The sequence below is a fragment of the Peromyscus maniculatus genome, chromosome X (genome assembly GCF_049852395.1).
Source record: "Peromyscus maniculatus bairdii isolate BWxNUB_F1_BW_parent chromosome X, HU_Pman_BW_mat_3.1, whole genome shotgun sequence".
NCBI lineage: Eukaryota > Metazoa > Chordata > Mammalia > Rodentia > Cricetidae > Peromyscus > Peromyscus maniculatus.
Genome location: NC_134875.1, coordinates 32,332,811 through 32,352,815, shown reverse-complemented (window position 1 = coordinate 32,352,815; position 20,005 = coordinate 32,332,811). Strand labels below are relative to the sequence as shown.

The window sequence follows — 20,005 nt, the reverse complement described above, 5'->3', positions numbered from 1 at the left end:
TAGCACTATGAAAACTAGCCAGTAGGGGTGAATCTTCCAGGTCAGTACACAGTGGTGTAAAGGCTTAGAAGGGAGTAATGGGATAAAAAGGATTAAATTGGATGGAGCAGGCGGGGCAGGATAAAGGAGGGAGTATAGGGAGGAATAAATGACACTAAATGCTTTTAGAAAAAAAATAATGGAAACCTACTTTGTAGAATCTTCTTAATTTTGCACATACTTCCATGTAGGGTGAGAGAGGGAGGGCAGAAGGAACGGAGGGAGAGAGGCAGACAGGCAGGCAGGCTCACATGTATATAAAGAGTGAAATGGAGATACTTGACAATGGGGCAACAATGCCCCTACCGAACAACATAGGCTACATAGGCTAAGAAATAAAAGGCCATTGTTAGGAATGGGTTAGTTCTTTTGGTGTGGTTGACCGGCAGAACCCTGCCCCTACTCCCATGCCCAGATCAACAGGTGCCAGTGCTCCTGGTTGTCCTTTTGAACTTAACAGTGGGACCCTATTGCTAAAGATATCTTTACAGATTTCAACATCCACTAGACTACTGGACACTTAACTATAGCCTGATTAGAGGATGTCAGTATACAGTTGGTTTGTATTGTCTAAAGGGGGCATGGTTAAAGGCAATTGTGCCTCTCACTTTCCCTTGTCTTCACATTTATCCTCAAAATTTCAAGTGTTATCATTGTTTATGTTAAAGAGGCAAACTTCATAAAGTCATCCTTTTATAGATAGCGGATAGAACATCTAGATATTTAAAATTTTTAAAATGGTCCGTACCAAATAGGTACAGGTTTTTTTCTTGTCTTTATTGCCTATATAATGATTCAGTATCATGGCTTCAGGATACTATGAATAGGTTATATTCATATATGACACAATTTTACACGAGGAATGGGAGTACCCAAGAATTGTAACATCCTATTCCCCATGAATACAGAGGGACAATTGCATTATAGCATATCATGGTATGAGTAAAGTAACACAGGTAGTAATGTTCAAAATTGTACTAGGAAGAACCCTACCTGTCAGCAGTGTGTGGTTAATAAGTAGGCTTTTATTGTGAATGTAGACTTAGATGTGCTATTTTGTGTTCTCTGTATATAGTTCTTTTATTACTCCTATATTAACTTCTGATACTTGGGAATTCCAGGAGTTGTCACAGCAGAGATGTTTAGACATATGCAGAACTCTGAGATAATTCGAAAAATGACTGAAGAATTTGATGAGGTAACATTCTAGATGTTTTAATAATTATATTCATGCCAGTTGTGACTTAGCATTTACATATTTTTAAGTGCTAATATTGTCGATGTTACTTATGGTGTTAATTAGATAGTAGCTGTGCGACCTCAGGTGAGTTGTCTTAGCATCATCTCATTATCTGTGAACGGGGATATTAATAGTTTGGTTGTACAGCTGCTCTGAAAATATTTGAAAATTGCATATAGCAAGAACTTAATAATGATTGTTATAACAATAAAAATCAGGCAAGAACATAATTTAGAATATGCCATTCTGAAATATTGGAAAAGGAAGATTTGTTCAAATATTTGAGTAACTAGGTAGTTTAGCTAAAGAAATGTATAGATTATTACATAAAAACTTATATTTCAACTTTATGGACAAAAATAGTATATATTGGAGTTGATTATCACATTGATGTCATCAAAGTATTGATACCAACAAATCATTGGTTAATTTACTAAAGTGAAAACTTCTTCAGGACAGAAATTTGTGTCTGTTTTATTCATAGCTGTATTCCAGCACCAGGAGTTTTACGCTTCTAAAATGACTTGAATTTTCAAGTAAAAACACTTGTCTCACTTGTTTTATTTGGTCATTTTTTTTCTTGCTCTGTCTAATGAAAAAGCTTTCAGCTATCATTCTAAGAGATAGATGAGTTGTTAAAATGGTTTGATGCCACTAAGTGCTATTAATCAGTCCTTTAGTAGCAGGAAGGTATTTATGAGCAATGGTTTTTTTTTTAATCTTTTGATAATAAATGTTTTAGTGAGGAACTTCTTGGTAAAAGAAAACAAGGGTTTGAGTTAATCATCTTGAAATATGATTAGAAAATCTCAGCAAACCAATTTGCTCACAACTGTATTTCAATATAGTTGACTAAAGGAACTCATCAGTAGCTCAGTGTCAACAGTGTGCATTTAACATGATCTAGACCCTGGATTTAATCCCACTTGGTCCAAAAAAATAAACAGAAGGGAATTCTTATATGGAGTGTACCAGGACCATATTCTCAACCACAGTTGAACTTGTATATAACATGAGTTAAATAAATTATGAAGTTAAACATTAAAAACAATAAACTGTATGATCAAATTGATTTTAAATCATTTTGTTTCTATTGTCAGAGGCTCTTTTGCAGTTTCCATATACTATTGGTCCCTGCTTTAAGTATTTATTTAAATATATTTATGTATGCATGCATGCTATGGATGAAACCTAGGGCCTTACTCAAGGCACATGCTCTACTACTAAGCTAAACCCTCAGCCTAGGACTTAACTTTTAATGATTCTGGAGACTATCAGTTTAAGTTCAGAATGATGAACGCCCCATTTTTATACAAAGGAAAACCTGAGTGCTGCCTTTGGACAACTGTAGTACTTGCATTTCCTTTTCTCTTTTATTTAATTTTGTTTTATTATTTGGTGCTTGGGGTCAAATTTAAGTCCTTACTCATGGTAGCAAGGGTTCTACTGCTGAGCTATACCCCAGCTTTCATTTGTTAAATTAGGTAGTTGTTTAGGCCTGTTGACTATCTGGTGTCTTAAAACTAATAAAAAAAATTAACTGCTTTTTGATATATGTATTATTCTATTTAACTGGCTGAGAGTACAATTTTTTTATTTCAAAACTGAAGATATAATTTTGGTTTGTTTTTGTTCTAAAGAAATTTAGTAGGTATATTTGTACTTTTCAGAAGAATGTTTTACTTTGATGAGGGAATACTTAATATTTTTAACATCAGTAATTGGTATTTAATTTTATTGATTAAAGTGAAGTCTATTAAAATGTCTACTTTGATCTTAAATAAAAGGTCAGTGTTCAAAGAGGAATGCATCTATGCATATTCTTTTGCTTTCTTTGTGAATTTATTATTGAAAAAGAAGGTAAGATAAAGTAGTATTTTCATGCTTTTGCCTGGGGTACATTAAAAGGCAATTAGTGAAGTTGTGAACTTGAAATGAATTGCTGTTTAAAAACTTTTTTTAGGATAGTGGAGATTATCCACTCACCATGGCTGGCCCTCAGTGGAAGAAGTTCAAGTCCAGTTTTTGTGAGTTCATTGGTGTATTAGTACGGCAATGTCAATATAGTATCATATATGATGAGTACATGATGGATACTGTCATTTCACTTCTTACTGGATTGTCTGACTCACAAGTCAGAGCATTTCGACACACAAGTACCCTGGCAGGTTGGTATTTTGAAATAGTTTATAGACATTCCTTTCGGTTAGAGACAAGAAAGATTACCATCAAAGAGGAAACAAGTAATAATACTGTGAATTCCCTTTTCTAATAAGTATTGTTGAGACAACATCTCACTGTATAGTTCTGAATGGCCTGGAATTCACCATTCAGATCATGCCTCTGTGTCCTGAGTGCTATTTTTTTTTTTTTTTAATATTGGGACCAGTAAGTTAGTATTCACTGTCTTCTGCCTAATTTGAACTATTGGGAATTGATTGGTATTTTTATTATTGATTCTTTTCTCCAGCTGTTAAATAGCTTGCAGCAGAAAGATGCCCAATAGCCACAAATAAAGATGTGCTGTTGCTTTGTTATATCACTTAATGTAATGAATGTATGGCAGGTGGTCTGGAATATGGTAAAGAAAAAGTCAGAGTTAGCAGATTTTTATATTAAAGATTTATGCATTAAAAATACCAGACAAAACTAGTCCCAAGTTTAGTTACAAAAAGTAGAGATCTAGAGAACTTTCCATGAAAAAGCTTTTTGTTAATTGTCATTTCATTGTGTGTGATGTGTGCATGTGTACATATCTATGCCTCTTAACAGTGATAAACAGCAGGAAACTGAAAATGGATACTTAGGAAACTTTTAAACCAAAATAATTTGATGTGAGACAGTTAAATTTGGATATGGTGGCTTGTGTCTATAATCTTTGTACCTAGGAGGCTGACACAGGAGGATTGTCATGAGTTAGAGGCCAGTCTGGGCTATATAGTCAATCCTAGGCTAGCATGGACAACAGTGTAAGACTCTGTCTCAAGAATTCTTTTAAAAATAGTATTTGGTTCTTCCTACTTTAGAAAGAAGGATGGTAAAATAAATATTATATAAACTCTAATTTACTTAGAAGATAAATCACAATCTTTAAAGATCATCGTAAGAAACATTTTCTAGAATAGTGGCAGATAAATATATTCTGGACTCAGTTTCCATTGTTTTGAATTCCAGTTGAACCTGAAATTATGTAATATAGGAGAGATTTCTTTGTTTTTTTAATATATTTTATTTTATATGTTTGCGTGTTTTTTTCTGCATATATGTCTGTATACCATGTATACCTGTTGTTTGGGGGAGGACAGAGGAGGGGTTTGGATTCCCTAGAACTGGAGTTCCAGATGGCTGTGAGCTGCCATATAGACGCTAGTAATTTAATTTGGGTCCAATGAAAGAGTGTCCAGTGCTCTAAACTGCTGAGCCTTCTCTCCAGCTCAAAGAAAAATTTCTTAATGTTTTTGAGTTTCAATTTCCTTAGCTCTTGTTTAGATAATCCAATTCATGAAAAAGTACTAAGCTAGGCAGTTTACTGACAGATATTCCATACATTATGTGCTGTTGTCAACTTTGTGGCAGTTATATTCTTTATTTTGGACAAAAAGCAGAATAGCTGGTTTTTGCTTAATTTTTCATAATTTGATCTTGTTAATACAATTTTGCACCTATTATACTAATTTCCACATTTTCTCCTTTAAAATTTAGCTATGAAGTTGATGACCGCTTTGGTAAATGTGGCACTAAATCTTAGCATTAATATGGATAACACACAAAGACAGTATGAGGCAGAACGGAATAAAATGATTGGAAAACGAGCCAATGAGAGGCTAGAACTCCTGCTACAAAAGCGTAAAGAGGTAAACTCTAGTATTAAATATTTAGGCTATTAATATGTAAGTAACCATTAATTACAACTTGTTAGGCTCAGATAATCTTTAAAGTTTTATTTATTTAATTGGTGGTGAGGATTGAATCTAGGACCTTATGAATACCACATATATGCTCTACCACTGAGCTACAAGGAAGATTCAAACATTGTTTTATGCACCCGACGCCGTTTTATTAAATAGCCATGCCAACAATACCTCATTGTACATTTTCTGTGTCGACTACTATTGAGTATTGTGCTTAAGTAAGATAACTTGGATTGGTCTGGAAAGTTATCTAAGCCTTAGTATTATTCATGTTACTGACAGACTTTGTCCTGTCTTCCTCAGCTTATTGATAGGATGAAAATGAGAGTTCATAGTTAATGTGAATTCCATTTGTAAAATGACTTAAAACTTTTTTTTTTTGGAACTTTAAGTCATTCATTTCAGAACAGTAGGAACTGCTTGGTTTTCTGCTCACCAAATTCATTTTCAAATGAGGAAATTCAGTTTTAGTTTTATACTAAACAATGATAAATAAAATCTTTTGATACTACATTTGTAACTTAAATTCTTTCTTCATTGCTGATACAATGGTTTTCTATTTCACAATGAGATTTAAAATTTTGCATAATCAAGAAAAATGTAATGTAGTTGAATTCAGATAGTTTTCATGATAAATTTACAGACCCTATCTTTTTTGACCCTCAGATTTTTTTCTTAAGAAGTAGAAGCTAAAATTTTAAATTGGTTATTTAGGGATTAATAAAAAAATTAGCTCAATAAAGTTAAGAAAAGTAAAGGCAAGCCAGGCAGTAGTAGTTTATGCCTTTAGTTTCAGCACTTGGGAGGCAGAGGCAGGTAGATCTCTGTGAGTTTGAGGCTAACTCTACAGAGTGAGTTTCAGGGTGATACAGAGAAAGCCTTTTTCCAGGGCAGTAGGGAAAAGAAAAAGAAAGAATAGTAAGAGACACCTAATTATTTAAATTTTTATATTGGTGTTTGCATATATAGTTGAGTTGTGAAACTAGAAAGAATGATGAGGTTAATAGAGAACACATGAATGAAAGGGAAACTACTGGGGTGAAAATGTCTAAGTGCCGGGGGAAATTGAGGGTTTAGAGTGGGGAGGAATAACAACAGAAAGAAGTCATGAATAAAAATTCCATAATGAAACCTATTACTTAGTATGATGATTTCAAAAAAGTAACACAAGATTTACAGAGAACAAATTTGTTTTTATGTCCCTCATTTTTTTAATGTACTTTGAAATGAAGAACTAATGAATCTGTACCTTAATTTACTTAATACACTTTATTGATAGGTTCATTCTAAATGCAAAGTTTATTTTATGTCCATAGTCTTGGATAAATTGTTAACATCAATGGACAGAAAATTTTATAAGTACTTGAAATTAAAATTTCCGTACAAATAAGCCAAAGGATACACATATAGCTCAGTGATGAGTGCCTTTGTAACATGTGAGAAGCCTCGGACTTAATCATAAATGACCCCTTTTAGCATTATGTAAGTTTTGTTTCATCTCTTTGCAGTCTTCTCTTTGCTTCCTTCCCTCTCCTTCCTCTCCCCATCCCTCCTTCTTCCCTCCCCTTTTTCTATACAGGCCTGTCCTCCTTCCCTTTCTTTCCTTTGTCATGGAAGAGCTGCTATGCTAGGCAAATGTTCTATTGCTGATGTACATCCTTGGTCTATGGCTAAGATTTGAAACATTCAAAATTACAGCCTGACTATATTAATGAATGGAAATGAGTAAATATAAAGACAAGCCCATCTTAGCAACATTTGGAAATTTAAGATATTACTCAGAGAAGAAACACATTCTAGAAAATCATGTGAAGTAATATAAAGCTTAATTTTAATATTATGACTGTAAAACAATATTTCGTAATTATAAATTTATATTTTAAATTTAATTTTATATTATGATTATGAAACAATATTCCTTAGATTGTAAAACAATATTCAATTAATTGTCAAACTACAAAATGAAAATGTATATGAGTAAATATGTATATTTGGAATAAATTAATCAAGATTTAAATTGTTACTTATTATTTCAGGTCAGTATTTCTTTCCTGAAAACAATTTAGTAGCAATACAATATTTTTTTTTTTTTTTGGTTTTTCGAGACAGGGTTTCTCTGTGTAGCTTTGCGCCTTTCCTGGAGTTCACTTGGTAGACCAGGCTGGCCTCGAACTCACAGAGATCCGCCTGGCTCTGCCTCCCAAGTGCTGGGATTAAAGGCGTGCGCCACCACTGCCCGGCACAATACAATATTTATACTTACTTATTTTACCTTTTTTAATGTTTTGAGCAGGCATTAGTTCATATGACACTTCTTTTTCATAAGATTTAGAATGAAAAATTCTTACATGTTTTTTGATGTGAACACTCATTATGTAGTAGAAATATGTGAGCCTTTATTGTACAGTGGAAATTCATAAGCAGTTGAAAAAATAATCTACTAGCCAAATTTTAGATGTTATGTCATATATTTCCGAAATTAAGGGGTGTTACTGGTTTGTTATTTGACTTTTTTTTTCTCTGTGGTTACTTTTGTCCAGTAGAATAAAAAGATGTAGTCACCAAATACTGGTAAAATCTTATATTTATTGTTACTTATAACAACCTTTAAGTGTTTCCTTTTTTTTGGTTGTGCTCCTTTGCAATTCAAAAGAAATGGTTTGTTCTTCTTTATAGCTTCAGGAAAATCAAGATGAAATAGAAAATATGATGAATGCAATATTTAAAGGAGTGTTTGTACATAGATACCGGTAAGTCAAGACTGTTTGTTTGTTTGTGGTTTAGACAGTAGAAATTAAGGAAAAGAGTGTTATAGTAAATTAAATGTTAGAAACTGAGTAAGTTTGGGAAATTGATTTTACTGCTCAGACGTTGATACTTCCTATCTGAATAAAGGGCAGTGCTCTGCCTGACTTATAGTCCAGCAAATGGAAAGTATTTAGTAAGTATTTAGTAAGGATACAAAATACTTAAAACGCTGTAGGATATATTGTGTTGCTAGATTGCATGTGCTAATTCCTTTCTCTTCTATTTAATTTCACTGGGAAGATTTTGATTAGATAAAAGTAAGATGCTTCATTTTGTTATTTTGTATTAGCAGATGAGAAAGGTAATCTTAGCAAAATTTATAACATATTTACAAGCATTGGAACCATTTTTATTCAGTCTGATTTCCTCAACTTGGTACTTACTGAATCTATTTAATACTTGTTTTATAATATTCCCACATTAACTCTTGCATTTTTGTTTCTTTGGCCACTATTCTTTTAGCTTATTCCCTTATCATATTCATGTTTATTGATTATTTTCGTTTCCTAAAACATTTGTCCTGTGTGTTAATCCTTTGCCTTCAATGACTCACCATTATAAAAAAAAAATGAACTCAAAATGGGTTAGTAAAAGACAACAAGTAGGGTGACACATACTTATGTTCCAAGAGTAGGATGCAATAGGATCACTTGAGCCTGGGAGTTGGAGACCAGCCTGGGCATCATAGTGAGACTTTATCTTAAAAAAAAAAAAAAAAAAAAAATCGCCGGGCGGTGGTGGCGCACGCCTTTAATCCCAGCACTCGGGAGGCAGAGCCAGGCGGATCTCTGTGAGTTCGAGGCCAGCCTGGGCTACCAAGTGAGCTCCAGGAAAGGCGCAAAGCTACACAGAGAAACCCTGTCTCGAAAAAAAAAAAAAAAAATAGAAAAACCAAAAAAAAAAAAAAAAAAAAAAAAAAAATCATGGGCTAAAATGAGTTAGTCCTGACCTAAGTGTTATTGGTATAAAGTAATTATCCTTGGAAGATTATGATCTTGCTATATAATTGTTTCCCTGTTATCTTCTGAAATCAAAACACTGATATTTATGTCGTGATTCATGCCAGTGGCAAAATGACAGTTCTGAAGTAGCAATGAGATAATGTTATGGTTGGAGTCACCACAACATGAGGAACTGTATTAAAGGGTCATAGCATTAGGAAGGGTGAGAACCACAAGTCTAGTGAAGGTAGGATTTTGTTTATGAGACAGGTTTTTAACGAAGACAGTGATGAAACAATTTTGTTTAATTTTAAATATGCTTATTTTTCTTTGCTAGTTAGATTATAAGCATGTTAACATTTGTAGCCATGATTTCTTTCAGTTCTTTTTGATCCTCAAGAGTAGTTAACATGATGGGATATTAATAATAGATGAGAAATACTTGACATCTTTTGAATAGACTATATCCCCGATAGTATATTAGCACTGATCATATAACTTGCCTTTCCTCCATTTAGGGATGCAATAGCTGAAATCAGAGCTATATGCATTGAAGAGATTGGCATTTGGATGAAGATGTATAGTGATGCCTTCCTTAATGACAGCTATTTAAAATACGTTGGTTGGACTATGCATGATAAGGTAAGATGTGCCCCATTAAGTCTTCTATCTATACATAGGTATGATTGTCTTCAGATCTCACATACGGTGGTACACACCATAAATCCCAGCACAATGGAGGCAAGAGGCAGGAGGCTCTCTCTGAGTTTGAGGCCAGCCTGATCTACAAAATGAGCACCAGTACAGCCAGGACTATAGAGAGAGATCCTGTCTGAAATAGATATCTGTTTCTGTATACATCCCTTGAAACCCCTCGTTTTATTCTTTTCTATCTGCTCTGTCAAACTTTGGTCTCTAGCCCCAAATCCCCTGGATTGTTGATCCTGGGCACTTCTTTAATCCTCAGTATTGACTTTATGTTTGTGCTGAAATAATTAGGATCCTGTAGGTGGTGATGATGAAACATTCTATAGAGCACTAAGAAGATCTCTTTGTTAAGTGAGTCTTACGTATTTACAGCTTTCCTTTAGTGTTTTTTTTTTTTTCAGTACTGAGGGTGAAACTCAGGGCTTTGTATAAGCTAACCAGGTATTCTGTCACAGCCTCATAATTACAGTTCAGTTTCTCTTTAATTTCTATCCTGTCTTGATAAACACGTATCTTAGTCAAATTAGGCCTTTCAATTTGGCTTTTGACGTTTAATACATATTTTTCCCTTAAACTAAATTTTTAAGCCACCTCATTAGCCTTGGAGAAGTTCCTTGTATGTAATACTTCTAAATATTACTTGCTGTGAAATGTGCTGCTTATTTTATTCTGATAAATTTTTGAGAAATATTATCAACTGACCTAAAGAAACAGTAGTCTTAGCCGGGCGGTGGTGGTGCACGCCTTTAATCCCAGCACTCGGGAGGCAGAGGCAGGCGGATCTCGGTGAGTTCGAGGCCAGCCTGGGCTACCAAGTGAGTCCCAGGAAAGGCGCAAAGCTACACAGAGAAACCCTGTCTCGAAAAACCAAAAAAAAAAAAAAAAAAAAAAAAGAAACAGTAGTCTTGTCATTGCTTAATGTTTTATATTTCAGTTTCTGAATAAATGCTGCTTAAATTTTAAAGTAGAAAATATATCCTTCCATTTTGAACTTGGAAATACATGGTTTGAATATATTGTCTCTTTATTTCTTTTAGCAAGGTGAAGTAAGACTCAAATGTCTTACTGCTCTACAAGGGCTTTATTATAACAAAGAGCTTAATTCCAAACTGGAACTATTTACCAGTCGATTCAAGGTTAGTATGCATTAAAGTTTTTAAAAATATTTGTACTTTGAAATACTTTTCTTGTTTTCCTTTAAAAATACTTTAATGTTTTTGTTCTTAGGATAGAATTGTGTCTATGACGCTTGACAAAGAATATGATGTTGCTGTACAAGCAATAAAGTTGCTCACTCTTGTTTTACAGTAAGTATATATTTGTTGTATATTACTAATGTACAAATATTTAGGTAATACATTGATATATCTATACTTGCTTCACATATATTTAGGCCTAAATTTTAATAACTTCAGTCATAAGATTTTAGGCTAGAAATTTTATCCACCCATCTACCTACCCATCCATCCATCATCCATACTACAGGTATGAACTACTCTAAACCCAACCCAAGCTAGGCTCTTTTTAGTTGGTCTTGATGCTGTAGAAATAAAGCTAAATACTTTGTTCAGAGTATAAACATTTACTGAAATTTATTATTTATTATTATGCTTCTATACTACTGGTGATAGTGCTACAAATGTTTTCTATTTTTCAAAACAATTGCAATAAAATATGTAGAACATGGAAGTTACCATTTTGACTATTTTAAACATAAGGATCAGTGGCAGTGGGTATTTTTTAGGCCACTGTTAATCTGTAGAACTTTCTATCATTTATATTGGAACTATACTCACTAAATATATAATTCCTCATTCTTCTGCCATATTCTCATAACATGGAAGTAGAGCAGTAATATTTGAACTTTTAATATATCACACACAAGCATGTATCAGGAATTGCTTCTCCTGTTTTTGTTGGGTACTATTTCACTCTATGCATATAGCATACTGCATTTTTCCATTCTTCTGTTGGTGGAACCATGAGCCGTTTGCAACTTTCGGTTGTTAAAAGAACTGTGTTTTTAGTTCTTTTGCATGTACCCAGAAAAGAAATTGCTAAATGGTATAGTAATTCTCTGAGACTTTTGCAGTAGGTGGGGATGAGGTTGCTGGGAATTGAACCATGTACCTTTCACATGGTAAGTCATATACTTTATTACCGGGCTACATTTTCAGTCCATTGTTTAATTTTCTGGGGAAACACCATAGTGTTTCTACCGTGCTTATGTTATTCTGCATTCCCACCGGCTTCAGTTCTTCCACATCTTCTTCACCAGTGATTTGTGCTTTGCTTTCTGAAATATTTATCATGTCCTGTATCTTAGCAAGTACTTGGATATTAGGTTGGGATGCTTGAAAATTAGCGTGTTCACTTTTAAAACAATACAAATAGTTTATAAAAATACCTGGGAATGAAGAAGAAACTCATTATACATACACATAGCATATGCATAAAATAAATTGTGTGCACCAATAGTTGCAGATATTTCCTAGGCTGAAGTAGGAAGGATTAGATCCCCCCCTCCACCCCCGACAGGGTTTCTCTGTGTAGCTTTGCGCCTTTTCCTGGAACTCACTTGGTAGCCCAGTTTGGTCTCGAACTCACAGAGATTCGCCTGGCTCTGCCTCCCGAGTGCTGGTATGAAAGGCGTGCACCACCACCGCCCGGCTTAGATTATCTTAATAAGAATGGCAAAGAGGGATCTTTAGAAAATCACTATAATCTAATTGATAACTCATTTTGAAAATATATTGTTCAAGAGTAGCCATTCGTGCTGTGATGAGTCCATTGCAGGAGCTCTTGCACTTACCTAGTGTGTCCAAGGCTGTGAGCTCCATTCTAAGCTCTGCAGGACAGGGATGGGCAGTAAGCAGAATTCTGATACAAAGAAATAAATAGGGATTTGTTACTTGAATAAACTAAATAAAAATAGAGACAGTATGCATGCATCAAGATTCTATTGTAGGATCAGGGTTGCATTTCCTTGGCTTAAAAAAAAAATACAGCCAGTAAATGATTTTTGTTTTTGTTGTTGTTTTTCTCCTGTGACAAGTAGGCTGTATTGAGGGATTGGGGCAGCCTGATAAGATGGGTGTGCTGATACAGACCTATAATCCCAGCACTTGGGGATGTTGAAACAGACTGAGGGGGGAACAACTGTGTAACGTCTCTGTCTGTAAGTAGAAAGAGGCCTGAGAATGTAGCTCCATAGTACATGCTTGTCTAATATGTTTTATAAGTGCTTAGTTCAGTTCCCAAGACTGTTAATTCAGTCATTTAGCTTATAAAAAAAAACCTCAAAATTTTTTTTCAGGAACCCAGAAAATAAATGTCAGTTTAGGATGTTAGATGTTTGCAACCCAGGCACGAATTTTCATACATCAATTAAAGGTACAGACATTTAATAGGAAATTAGTCAAGAGTTATAGATCAGATCTTTGGCCCCAAAGAAAATAGAAATTTAACCATATAAAAACATTTTTAGCCATTTACATAAGATTTCTCTGCATCACTGGGGAAGAGTTAAAAAATTGTATTGTCCATCATATATAGAAAAGCCCATGTACAATGTTGGAAGAGAATAAGTTGGTCTGTGGTGGTTAGTTTTTTGTCAACTTGACACAAACCACAGTCACCTGGAAAGAGGAAACCTCAATTGAGAAATTAAGTCTGTCAAATTGGCCAGTGGGCATGTCTTAGAGACATTTTCTTAATTGCTTATTGATGTAGCAGGGCTTACTGCACTGTGGGCACTGTCATTCCTAGGCAGGTGGGCCTGGGCCTTATAACAAGATTAGAGGAAGCTAGAGGAACACACCAGTAAGCAGCTTTCCACCATGGTCTATACTTCTGTTTCTACTGCATGTTCCTGCACTAAATTCCTGCCTTAGCTTTCCTCTGTGATGGGTTAGAAGCTGTACGAAGCAATAAACCGTTACCTTCCCTAAGTTGTTTTTGGTTGTTATTTTATCACAGCAATAGAGCTCAAACTAGAACAGGTGTAAAAATTCCTCAAAGAATATCTGGCAAAAATCTATCAGTTTAAAATGCGCATATTCTGGCATATAGATTGTTTGAGATAGAGTTGAAGTATTAATAGCAGAAAGATTAAATTAGCATATTAAAAGTAGCCATCATTAGTATTTTACTTAGATTATGTCATTGACGGTAGTAGTTTGTGAAATGTTGATGGTTTTTACCCTATTTAATTGAAATGTACCATATTGCAGTAATTATAAAGAAGGTAGTTTTAGATATAGTTACAGAAAAAAAAGGAACAAAATCTTAATAAATCATGGGCTAAGAGTTTGTGCCATGGGGAAAAGCATAAGCCTGACAACCCAGTTTCTGTGTCCAGGATCTACATACAAAGCTGCATGTGTGTGGTGTGTCGTTTTCTGGTGAAATGGGAAGCAGAGACCGGAAAAACAGCCAGAATCTTATGGGCTAGCTAGCCTTGAATATGTAGTATGGCAGTAGAAACAAGAGACCTTGTCTAAATACACAGAACTGACTCCCACAAGTTGGTTTCTTATGGCTACATATGTATTGGGCAGAAGGAAACAGAGACAGAGAGAGACCCAGACAGCGCAGTAGTCTCTTAACCATTTAAAATTTCATTTCCTTTATATACTCTTATTTTGCTTTGTGTGCTTGTCGTCTTCTTCCTCTCTCCTCCCCCACCTCTGCTCATGTAAAAAAGGCTGACCTTGAACTTCTGGTATAGCTGAAGATGTCTTTTCCTCCTGCCTGTCCTTCTCAAGTGCTGGATAACAAGCAAGGACCAACAACATGCCTAGCCTATATTATATTCATTTGTAATTGTGTGTCGTGACAGTTATGTTTGATCTTAATGACACACTCTGTTTTTGTTGGGGCAAAGTTTTACCAAATGATTATACTCAAATAAAAATTCTGTTTATTTTTAACATAAATTTGTGAAATTAAGTTCATGAAATTTTGATAGCGTCATCATATTATTAAAGTCTCCATTATTACTTCTTTCTTCTTAGGAGTAGTGAAGAAGTTCTTACTGCAGAAGATTGTGAAAATGTCTATCATCTGGTTTATTCCGCTCACCGGCCGGTAGCGGTAGCAGCTGGCGAATTTCTCTACAAAAAGTAAATTTATATTCTGGTTACTCTTTTACTTTATGCTGTTATTTACCATTTCAGATACAGCAAGTATTATATAGTGACTTTTAAAGAGAACATGTTTCATCACACGTACTAGGCTATTAAAAGGTTTATTTGAGTTGTACTAACTATTAGAATAGTTATTTGGTATGAACTAAGCACATTAGTTTTCTATTAATTGTTATGTAACATTAGTTCTCTAGTTTTCTATTAATTGTTATGTAACATTAGTTCTCCTTTGTTTCTGAAGAAAAAGAACCACACTATCAGTTGGGAAACGGTTGTGTTAAAATAATGTTCAAGAAAGAAAAGGAAATGATATGTTTCATTTTAGAGAATAATACTTATATTTGTTCATAAATATTTTAAGTCAGTCATTGTATTACTTCCATGAAAGGAAGACATTGTATAAAATAATGTAAGACTTCCCAAAAGAATTTCTAACTCAGTATAACTAACTTGAGGAGTCAGAGGACTCGGAAGGACTTTCAAAACTGAAATGAAAAGTCTTTATCAGTTATTTTCTTGATACTTTAATGCTTACCTACCCAGTTTTCCTTTTTTCTCTTGTTAGGCGCTTAAGTATGGAATACCCGTTCATTTCTGTGATAAGCAAATACAGTTTTCAAATAAGTATTTTTCTTTGTACATAGGCTCTTCAGCCGTAGAGATCCAGAAGAAGATGGAATAATGAAAAGAAGGGGAAGACAAGGTCCAAATGCCAATCTTGTTAAGACTTTGGTTTTTTTCTTCTTGGAAAGTGAGGTTAGTTTCTAATGTTTATTTTATATTTAATTGTAAACTTTTGAAAGGTATTAAAATGATGTATATCTAATGTCTTATAACCAAATACTCAATGCAGCAGAGATCTGTCCCAATTTTCTAAGTGCTTTCTAATTTAATGAGATAGGTACTCAACAATTATGATTTGTGTATATTTGTGGAAATTATCATAACTGTAATCCTCTCGTTAGTGATTGTGTAATATTGGTTAAGTTACTCAGTCTCTTTAAGCCTTCCTTTCCTATTTAAAATAGTAGGTAAAGTTTTTGTAATGAATGCTGAGAAACTCCCTATAAAAGAAAAGCTTAGAACATTCTAAGTTTGCAAATATTCATGTTTATAATTGTTGTTTGAGACAAGAGCTCACTAACCCAGACATACCACAATCTTGTGCAAATCCATTTGCCTTAGCCTCAAGTAGGTTTTTTTTTTTTTTTTCTGAGACAATGATTCTCTGTGAAACAGTCCTGGCTGTCCTGGAACGCACTCTGTAGACCATGCTGGCCTCAAGCTCACAGAGATCCACCTGCATCTGCCTCTAAATGCTGGGTTTAAAGGTGTGCACCACCACCCAGCTGTGCCTTAGCCTCCTGAGTGTTCAGATTACACATGTGAGCTATAACACCCAGTTTCATGTCTTGTATTAATATTATTGTAGAAACAGATTTACATTAGTCTTCACTAATTTAGCATTCTGTCTGTTAAATGTTTTACGAGGGCTCAAAATTCAGTTATATTTAGGGTTCATATTATATTTGTTTGGTCTTTCATGTTATAAATGTGTTGAATTATATTTTTTAAAATAACAATCAAATCTTGTTTATCACATGATCCTTTTTGTATATTGTTAAATCCAGTTTAGTAATTATTGATATTTCCTCAGACAGATACTTGTCTTTAAAGTTTGAGAAATTAATATTGTTCTCCAAAAACTTTGTTTCCATGATTAACCTCAGCTCTTAAAACAAGTTGGAAAACTATAGTCTTTTACTTTCCGAATGAAGAGAATGATCCGTATAAATTGACTCAAGAAGCAAAATTTATTTATTGCTTTAATTAACCATTATTACTTTCACTCAGTTCAAATAAAAATCATAGTATAGCTAAGAATTAAAAAAGTTAACTGATGTAAAATAAGCAATAAGTATGTATTTAATCTTTTTGTAAAATAATGTTTATGTTAATATGCTAAGTCATAATAATGATTAACAAGGCTTACTTGATACAGCCAACTACAGCAGTTCTCTGTTCTTTCATACATTTGACCTCAAGAACTAGATTGCTTTTTAAGAATTTTAACATGGTGTCAACAAAGCATCTGTTCTGTGGTCCTAAGGCTAGTGTGCTGTTTGTCTAAGAGCATGGTGTTGTTTTTAAATTTTAGTTACATGAGCATGCAGCATACCTTGTGGATAGCATGTGGGACTGTGCTACTGATCTACTGAAAGACTGGGAATGTATGAACAGTTTGTTGTTAGAAGAGCCACTTAGTGGAGAGGAAGGTAAGGATATCTAATTATATTATTGTTTGTTCATACTGTTTGGAAATAGATTTTGCTCATTCTGTTTTTGTTAGTGTTATAACTTTGCATAATTGTTTTTGGCAGTGTTGGGAATCAAACTCAAGACCTTGTATATGGTTGAACAAATATTAACTCTAAAACACATTTCCTGTCTCATATTCATATATATGAATATTGTGTGATGTACAAAGATGTAATTGCTATCAAAATATAGTATTTTTAGCCAGGCGTGGTGGCACATGCCTATAATATCAGTGCTTGGCAGAATGGGGCAGGAGGATTATGAATTCTTTTCCACCCTGGACTACTAAAGAAATTCTCGGCTAGCTTGAGCTATATTTTGACCCTGTCTCAATATATTCATATATAGAAAATCTATATTAAAAATTGTATGTATATGTCAGTTGGATTCATACTTTCTGTTGCCTATGTATATAAACAGTGAACTTACTCAGAATTCTGAACTTTAGAAAGGTAAGATTTAACTTGTTCTGATCTTTTCTGTAATAATAGTGGGATTTTCTTTAGTACATTAGGTCAGTTCCTGTTCATGGGCAGAACAAACTTACATAATAGTTACAAGAGGCATATATGGAAAAGAAATAGGTTAACTCTTTCTGATTTTTCTTTTTTAGCTCTAACAGACAGACAAGAGAGTGCTTTGATTGAAATAATGCTTTGTACTATTAGACAAGCAGCTGAATGTCATCCTCCTGTAGGAAGAGGAACAGGAAAAAGGGTATGTCAATATGTTTTTGTTATCCTCAACTTTGTTTCTCTATTTTTGGTATCTTTTTTTTAGCCCATTTTGACCACAGAACAAAAATATTTGATGCTCTGTTTTATACTTTTCTAATTACTTTTGCATGTACACATACATATATGCACACACACACACACACACACACACACACACACACATACACACACACACACACACATACATAACATATATAAGTAAATTCTAAAGTAGTAGCAGTTTGAGAAATTTGATTTTCACAACATCTTTTGTTGATACATGAGATGGCAGTGAATGACACTACCTTCCAGACTACATGTAATGTGTATATGTAGAGTTCTGCATTTGTATATTTTGGTATATTTATAAATTCATATTTTATTATGATATGAAATTAGAAGGAAAGCAGAGGTTATTAATCATGATGGTAAAGTAATTCCTATTTCTAAGCATCAGATTTTAATCCTTTATTTAGAAGTTCACAAATACCTGTAAATCCATAGACTTTCAAATGTTTTATTGCAAACCCCCAAATGCATTTTTATATTATGACATGCAAATATATGTGTATCTATATGTTTAAATTTTCAGGAAATAATACTGAACCAGTTTGTGAAACAGTCTGTATATTTTGTTCTATTTCTGTTTTCGTTACTCATATTTTAGTTAGTTAATCATCTTTTTTTGCAGTGCGGTGGAATAGTGCATGCTAGGCAAGTGCTCTACACTGAGCTACATGCTAGCCCCCTTTTCTATTTTTTTCTTCATTTTGTCTTATTTTTATTTTTTTTTCTAATTATGAGTCACAAATTAGAATTCTGAACTGATTACCTATGTCTAATGGCTCACACTCTGGAGTAGGTTAAAATAGTGTTTAATAGCATTATTACATAAGTTCCAAAAACCATGTTTCATGTTCTGGTTTTTTTCTATCCGAAGGTAGATTTGAGTGATTGTATTGAATTTTTCAAAATAAATTAGCTGGTGTTTGTTATTTTGCACTGATATTTTCATACAAGTATATCAACGTCTTTGTCATATCCCTCTACCTCCTTCATCTGCTATTATTCCCATTAGCTCCTCCAGATACTATTGCTAATTATTTTTTATAATGATAGCTATTTTGACTAGGGTGAGATAGAATCTCTGTCTTGCTTTAATTTGTCTTTCTTTGATGGCCAAGGGTGCTGAACATTTTTTCATGTTTATTGGCTATTTGTATTTCATAATTTGAAAACTGTCTGTTCATCCATTTATTGCTTGTACTTTTAAAGTAATCTTTTTGAATTAGTTACGTATTTTAGATATTAATCTTATTATTAGATATGCCAAATTTATTACTAGTAAAGCTTTTCTCCAATTCTGTAGGTTGTCACTTCTCTCAGTTGTTCCTTGCATTGAAGTTTTTAATTTTATATGGTTCCATTTTTCATTTCTTGAATTTATATCCTAAGCTATTGGAGTCTTTTTCAGAAAATCCTTGCCATACCTCGAACTGCTTTCTCTGTCTTCTCTAATAGCATCAGATGTTGATATCTTAAATTAATGTCTTTGATCCATTTTGAACTAGTTTTTGTACTGAGAAATACAGATATAGCTTCAGTCATTTACATGTGGATACCCAGTTCTCTCAGAACCATTTATTGAAGATGCTGTCTTTTCTCCATTGTATTTTCCAGACATCTTTATCAAAAAACAGGTGTTTATGGATCTCTTTGTCTCTCGAATCCTCAGTTCCACACCATTGTCTGTTTTTGTTCTATTACTGTGCTGTCTTTGTTGCTGTGCCTCTATAGTATATCTTGAAATTTGATGTGTTAATTCTGGCATTGTTCTCTTTGCTCAGAGTTGCTTTAGTTGTTAGATGTCATTTGTGCTTTCATAAGAATTTTAAGTTTGTTTTCTTCAGTTTCTGTGAAGAATGTCATTGTAATCTTTGGAAATTTAATTGAATTTGTAGACTACTTTTGCCAATGAAACCATTTTCACAATGGCTATTCATGAGCATGGGAAGTCTTTCCATCTTGTGTCTTTTTCAGTACCCTCCATCCCTTCCTTTCTTGAGACAGAGTCTCACTGGGCAGCCCCTGTTTGGTCTGGAACTTGCTTTGTAGACTGGGGTATCCTCTATCTCACAGAAATCCACTTGCCTCTGACTCTCAATGCTAAAATTAA

The 20,005-nt window shown here is 33.8% G+C and overlaps 1 protein-coding gene across 4 annotated transcripts in view; it reads left to right on the top strand.

Moving 5' to 3' along the window:
* Stag2 (STAG2 cohesin complex component) overlaps nt 1–20,005 on the top strand; it is a 139,762-nt gene that overhangs the window by 81,746 nt on the left and 38,011 nt on the right. For all 4 annotated transcript variants that reach the window (XM_042269582.2, XM_076561506.1, XM_042269584.2 and 1 more), the window contains 11 exons: nt 1,161–1,237; nt 3,243–3,447; nt 4,982–5,133; nt 7,867–7,940; nt 9,458–9,581; nt 10,685–10,783; nt 10,875–10,954; nt 14,663–14,770; nt 15,439–15,550; nt 16,953–17,070; nt 17,727–17,830. In XM_042269582.2, coding sequence (XP_042125516.1) covers nt 1,161–1,237; nt 3,243–3,447; nt 4,982–5,133; nt 7,867–7,940; nt 9,458–9,581; nt 10,685–10,783; nt 10,875–10,954; nt 14,663–14,770; nt 15,439–15,550; nt 16,953–17,070; nt 17,727–17,830 — 1,253 coding nt within the window. The remainder of the gene's footprint in view (nt 1–1,160; nt 1,238–3,242; nt 3,448–4,981; nt 5,134–7,866; nt 7,941–9,457; nt 9,582–10,684; nt 10,784–10,874; nt 10,955–14,662; nt 14,771–15,438; nt 15,551–16,952; nt 17,071–17,726; nt 17,831–20,005) is intronic.